The 7294-nt window shown below is 26.7% G+C and overlaps 1 protein-coding gene across 2 annotated transcripts in view; it reads left to right on the top strand.

Annotated features, from left to right (window-relative positions):
- The first annotated feature begins 2030 nt into the window (after positions 1–2030).
- Positions 2031–7294, top strand: part of LOC129958628 (transforming growth factor-beta-induced protein ig-h3-like) — a 37111-nt gene continuing 31847 nt past the window's right edge. Inside the window, exon 1 of one of the 2 annotated variants that reach the window (XM_056071228.1) lies at positions 2031–2287. Coding sequence is in view for 1 of the 2 variants with exons in the window: in XM_056071227.1 (XP_055927202.1) it covers positions 2253–2287 (35 nt within the window). In the remaining variant the exon portion in view is untranslated. The remainder of the gene's footprint in view (positions 2288–7294) is intronic. The other variant, XM_056071227.1, reaches the window with a different exon arrangement.

Below are 7294 nucleotides of genomic sequence, written 5' to 3'. Positions count from 1 at the left end.
TCTTAGTATTCAAAAAAATTGTCTTTACAGTGCTAACAGATATTTTGCTATATAATTTCTCTTACTAACATTTTTAATTAATTGTTTTAATATTTTAATCATATTTTACAGTAATATATTTCATTGCTGAAGTGAAAATAAAATCTTTCGTATTGTTGCTACTAATATTTCATCTTGGCTTCTTTTTTTTTTCATTGTTAGATCAAGATATGAAAATTTGGCTTATTTTTGCATGTTGAGTAGCTTTCAATATAAGACATGTTTTTAATAAATTTTTTTGATATTTTGCTGTATTTAAAATTGTTTAAATTCAGAGCTAAGCAATGAGGAAAATTTTTTAAAGGGCCCCCAGTTTAAAATGATACTGCTTTCGCCTGCCATATAATTGGTTGTATAAAGATGTAGATGTAGATGTAGAAAATTAGGGAAATGCAAAACACAATGAATAGAACGATGAAAGCTTTTGAAATAATGTTAGTTAGTTAATATGCCTGTCAAAATTTGAAATTTGAAAATATTTTGCTGAGGAAACAAATGAAATTTTTAGTAACCATAAATCCCAGCGATCAACTAACTGGTCGCCAAAAGCAGCTAATAATTTATAAAACATCTGATAAATATTTATAATCTATTCCAGCAAATGATTCGTTCTTAAAAAAATTTTAATGTTATGACACATATTTTTTTAGGAGTTTACATAAAGAAATGTATAAATTTAATACCAAAAATTGAGACTTCGAATACAGGGAATGTGTGGCTATTTCAAATATCATAGCCGTTTCAGCCTTTTAATGATTTTGCTCATTAAAGGAATTAGAAAGATTTAGTCTGTTATTTAATTTTAAAATTTAAAAAATGATCTGTTTTTTTCGAATTTAATTGTTGAATATACCTTTAGTACAAAAGAAAAAAAAAACTTTTGGAGCATATGAGCGATATTATGTTACGTGATTTATTAAAGAATATTCTTAAAACGAAAATAGCAGTCATGTTCTGAAAGACGTTTTGTGCAATACTAGGCTGAAAAAGTAATTAACTTTTAAAAAATGCCAAAGGAAGTACTTAAAAGAAATTTTAATAGTGAACGAAGTTTTAAAGATAAATATTAAAAAAGAGAATAAGAAAATCAGAGATAAGAGAAAAATATACAAAAATTATCATACATGTTGACACAATAAATAAAAGAAGGCAAGCAATATTAAAATTTCGTTATCCTGGATTGGCGAGAAGGTCTCAATTTCCTGCTGTTAACTAAAAAAATGTCAAAAGAAATACCGAAAGAAAGTTTCAATAGTGAACGAAGTTTTCAATGGTAAATATTAAAAGAAAATAAGAGTTAAGAGAAAAAATACAAACATTGTCATACATGTTGACACAATAAATAAAAGAAGGTAAGCAGTATAAAAAGTTTCATTATCTTGGATTAGCGAGAAGGTCTCAATTTCTTACTGTCTGTCTGAGATTAATACAAAACTTAAATAAAATATTTCGATTTATCGCGTTTCTTACTTATAAGTAACTGATTTATATTTAAAAAAGAAAAATTAGATTTAATAGGAAAAATTTCTTTTTCATAATTTTTATTATGCATTAAATACGATTATCCAATTAAAACCAGTATAGATTTATCAGCTTGAAAGACAATACAAGATAAATATTAGAGCAATATATTAATTAAGTTTCTTTATTTCGCTCTATTTTTTGCTTTATTTTTTTAAAAAATTGTTTAATTACTTACAATTTCATCGATTCCGATATTAAAAAATTTTCTTGTGCTAATTTATCTTTATGTATTGTATTTTGCCCTATTCCTTATCCTATGCCATCTAGCATCTTATCCCAGCTAGCATCGTGAATAAAAGCTCTAAACGTCTTATCACTTATATATAAGGTAAGGAAATGAATGCATGACGGGAAAAGAACGAAACTCCCATAAATGAAGCACATAAAAACACATTTTTTTAATGATTTCGATCTGAGAAATTTAAACTGTGAAGTTTTAAAGGCCATCTTTTGCCTCTAAAAAAAGGGGGAGAATGAAGGTTCAAATCGCAGCCATCCATTTGCTCGTATACAACTCGTGATTAAAAAATACTGAATTGAGCTGTTGTCATAACCTTCAACCATTCTTTCCATGCTTGCTTTTTTTTCGTAACGAAGAGCTTCATTAGAGGGACCCAAGAAACGACCTTTTTAAGGACGCCTACGCGTATTAAGGCGTTTGATACACTTGTGAGGCAGCTTATTGTTCCATGTGGTATTTTCTGGAAGATAAGGCATTTTCTCGGTAAGTCACCCGAATCTTCTTTTTTACTTGTAACTCAAGAATTTAAACTAAAGAAGAAAACATATTCTATTAAAGTAGTGAAAGGATATGTGCTTATTAGCTGTAGTTAGTTATTAAGTAAGTATTGCTGACATCTGGACTCGCTTAACTGAGCTGTCTGAAAGACAAATGCTTCTTGGGAAAAGAAACTATTTTGGGCAAAATTATATTTATTAGAGTCAATTCAAGCTATAATACATTATTCATGTTTTGATGTTTTTTGGCACAAAAGCTTTCTTGGCTAAACTTCACCATGCTTATGGTTAAATCGTGATTCTGAAATTAAATATTAGAACATAAGCGGATGATTTGTTACAGTTTTGCAAATGAAAATTTCTCAGACACAGATATAGAATAAAATTTTAAACTCTTATATTCAATTCACTATATATTTCCAGTTATTAAAAGATCGAAAGTACTGCATAATTTTATTTAAGTTCTCTGTGAAAATCCATAATTAAGCTTTTAGCAAATTACAGTAAATAAATAAAAAATGTTAATACTTTGAATATGTTAATGTTAATACTTTTATATAAAATATTAATACTTTTATTCTATATATTTTATATATTCTATATTATTTTATATATTATATACATAATATATAAAATGTTAATACTTTTATTCAATGAAATTAAAGAGTCTGACGTCACTATTACTGATATAAATAGAAGGTAAACGAACTATTCTTTATAATTGATATCAATAATATTATTTTAACATTTTTGCTTATTATGTTATAAATAATACATTCTTTAGTTTTTCTTTTATTCTTTTAAATGATACTGCACCTTTTTAAAAGTAGTTTACTGTGTAAAAATGTAATCTTGCAAATCTAATGATATAGTAATCGTTGATCACTTCTATGTATATACAAGAGTTATGAAAAGAATAAAAGAAATTTTAATTTTATTTCATTATATGGATGTTTAGTTCTAATTCCGATACAAAATAATGAATAATTTTTTATTTTTTTCGATGTTTGTTTATAGTATTTTTTAAAGCGAAATTTTGACTGTTGAATTATAGTTACTATTTCTAAAATTCCTTTTGTATTCTTTGCCGTAGCGATGCTCATAATAATGTATTATTAATAACTGATACTCATGAAGGCACTTTTAGATGAAGCATGGACATTTTTTTAAAACAGAAGCTGAAACGTTTTTATGTTGTTTTTCATAATAAAGCGTTTGATCATTTCAATGTAATTTTACACATTACACGCAATGCTACATGCAATGTTTAATGAAAATAGTGCAAAACATGTAATATTAAAATTATGTTCAATTATCAGTGACGTCATAATAGTTTAATTATATTCGAAACATTTTTTTTTCTGTAGCGTGCTTAAATTTGCAAAGTCAATCGGTCTTTTTAGTGGGGAAGGACTCTGGCTGTAGTCTGGGAAAATATCAATATACTAGCTACCTTTGGCGACCAACTTTGCTCACCTAAATTACTGACTTTTTAAACTGTAAAAGAATGTTTTTTTTTATTCACCTTGTTATTTGATACAAACTGAAAAGCATGAATTCATTTGAATTAATTAAAATTAAAAAGTGTATATATTATGAAATAAAAACGAAAATGAAAATTCTATGACTGCGTTAATGGGTAAAAGCATGTGATTAAATGTTTTGATTCATGAGTTTGAATTCCAACATAACATTTAAAAACGTGTATCAATTGAACTAAACGATATTGTTAAAATTAAGAGATATTAACTATACCTATTTAATGAAATCAACATAATTTCCGTAATTTTTTGAATCTTAAAATGATATAAGACAATTTTTGTGAGATAATTGGTTTGGAAGATATTAACGTCACTTCCCATACGCAAGTCAGCGATTACCCATTTGGCGACGGTTAAGCCTATTTTTTCGCTCGATTAAACTTTTTGTTTGAAACTTATTTCTTGGCTTCTTTCCTCTAACTAAATTGACTATTTTGTTGACACGGGAATCCTTTCCTCAACATTTAATAATATTTTGCAGTTCAATCAATTTACTAAACGAAGTGCTCAATTTAATGCAGCTGTAAACATATTTAATGAAGCAGTATATATGATATTTTGTTTACATTTGACTGTTGCCACTCGATAATAAGTAATAAGGGTGATTTCTGTAGCACGTACGTTAGTGTTATATATATATATATATATATATATATATATAGATAGATAGATAGATTGATAGATAGATTGGTAAGCTTTCCATATATTCTATAAACTATCTCTAAAATCTTAAAGAAAAATATTTCAAAAATGTACGATGTACGCTTTTTTGATTGAGAATAAATAATATTTCACCAACTTCACAATATTTAGGCGATCAAAGCTTGAAGATGATCTACATTCTGTCACAATATTGCTTTTTAAGAATTTTTAAATGATATATTTGTTCTTCGAAAATAAATCTGAGAAAGTTAAGATCTCGAAATTTCAAAAATACTAATCAAGGAATTTAAAATTAAAATATCTGGAATTCCAACTACATCTGGATCGAAATTCTTTTTACATTGATTATTTAATAGACAAATCTGAAAAAAAATCAAGTGTTCTCAATAAACGAAATAATTTTTTATATTATTTGTAAAGGCAAACTCATGTAAGAATAATTTTTATATGTGCACTGAGGAAATTTTGAACATAAAATAAATTTAACGGTCAGTGTAAATTTTCGGAAGGAAAGAAATTTTTTAGTGGAACTGCATTTATTGTAAAGATACAATATTAATCATTCTTACCTGCAAAAGATAGACAGAGAGAGAAAACAAGAAAAATTGTAAAATTCCTTTAACTCAAAAACTCATTTCTTTTTAGAATTTGATATTAATTTTTAGACGCATAATATGTATTTATCAGACATGTTTTCCTCTTTTATTACAAATGACCTCTTTTATAGCACTAGAAAAGGAGCATTATAGATTTTAATGTCATCATGAATCCATATTGAAAGTTCAAGGCCTCCATTTATTAGGTTTAATGCATATATTTTTAGAATTGTAATTATTTTAGAAAAGTTTAGATAGGAATCTTTTAGTGGAACTGCATTTGTTGAAAAAATACTAATCATTTTTATCTGCAAAACAGAGAGAGAGAGAATAAGAAAAATTGTAAAATTCCTTAGACTCAAAGGCTCGTCTCCTTTTAGAATATGATATTTATTTATTAGACTCATAATGTGTATTTATCATATCTGTATTCCACTTTTATTACAAATGTTCTCTTTTACAGCATTTGAAAAATAGCATTATAAATTTTAATGTTATCAGGAATTGACATTGGAAATTCTGGACGTCCAATTATTAGGTTTGAATTATTAGAGTTATTAGGTTAGAAATTTTAGAATTGAATTATTTTAGAAAAAATTATTCTTTTAGTGTCATTTCATTGTCTTTAATACTAGCTTCAAAAATAAAAAAAAAATCATAAACAAAATTACGAAACTGATGGCTTTACTGATAAAAAATTTTCACTTTATATATCAATGAAAATTTTTTGAAAATAGTTATAAAATAGCACTATAACTCATGTAAAGATCGCTTATTCTCTTTACAAAATGATATATAAAAATTCCTTTGAAGAATGATTGGGAAAAAAAGCGAAGTAATTTAATATGTTGCAAAAATATCTACAAATCCAATAGAAGTTATTTAAATTCATTTATTAAAATCGTGAAAGGAATACTAATGAGCTATACAGAAAGTGAAATGTGCTGCCACTGATAGCTGATATTTGTATGCAGTTTTTAATTTCCTCATTAAGTGAAATAGAGCGTTTGGTGGATAAGTTTCTTGACCCTTTTATCGCTCTTTAAAAAGTAAATAGATATTTTATTTTACTTTAGTTCAGTTTCTTAACTTCATGCCGTTTTTTTTTAAAGCAATTACTGGATATTAACTTACTTTCTATTTGCTGTTGACAACAGCTGGCTACTTTGAGGAGTACCTACATAAAATGGTGTCAGGGGAAATGTCAGAACTCTTTTTAATCTATGATTCACGAAATTTTATGGCAAGATACGTTGATATCGAAATTTCAATTAAATCTAAATGACACATATAAAACATTTTTTAATTAGCATGATCTAAGAGGATGAAAAGCTGCCATATAAGTAAGCAAACTTTCGTTTTCCTGGTGGGTGCAGGAATGGTGTAGGGTCGATTTATCTCTACTCCGATGACGGAACGTACTTTTAAGTGTACGTTCCGCCATCGTACCTGATGGATGCATAACCCTCGTGTTTCTGGTTATTGAGATCACTCCATAAGCTTTAGCAAGCTGTGGGTAGCTCATTTGAGGAAACATGGCCTAGGCGACCAACTGCTTCATCTATCAAATTAATTATATTCATTTTGTTATGTCACTCACCTTTAATTTAGTTACTGAATTTATTAAATGTTTGTATGCTGAAAGTATTAATTACTAGCAACAGCTAAGAAATAAATAACGAATAACGAAAGATAAAAAGTAAATAAATAAAATATTGTTCAAATTCAATTTTGAGGCACAAAATGAAAATATGTTGAATGTTTTGAAGTTAATGAAATTAATGATTTAGACTCTTACATTTAACTTTTAAAAAGGCGTGTGGTAGAATGATTTTCTGAAAATATGAGATTTAATTAAGATTATTCATCGTTTTTGGTCAGTCATGAATTTTATTGCAATTATAATAATTACATATTATTTAACTAATTATAGAGCACATATTTTAGCAAATTATGCTACATAACTGAATAATAAAATAGTTGCTGCTAATGTTGTTAAAAAACAAAGCGAAATTACAACCTTATGAAACAGGCAACTAAATATACTTAGAATTGAAAAAAAAAAAAAAAAAAAAATCGCAGCTAATATCTAAAATTTTCGTCTATCTAAAAAGTACATGGCATACGAAGTACAATTATGAAATATAAAGAATCGCATGATCATAACATCAAGCGAAAGGAGAATATGTTGCA

This window comes from Argiope bruennichi, chromosome X1 (genome assembly GCF_947563725.1).
Source record: "Argiope bruennichi chromosome X1, qqArgBrue1.1, whole genome shotgun sequence".
Classification (NCBI taxonomy): Eukaryota; Metazoa; Arthropoda; class Arachnida; order Araneae; family Araneidae; genus Argiope; species Argiope bruennichi.
Note: the sequence above shows the minus strand (reverse complement) of the source record. Positions and strands in the feature narration are given on the sequence as shown.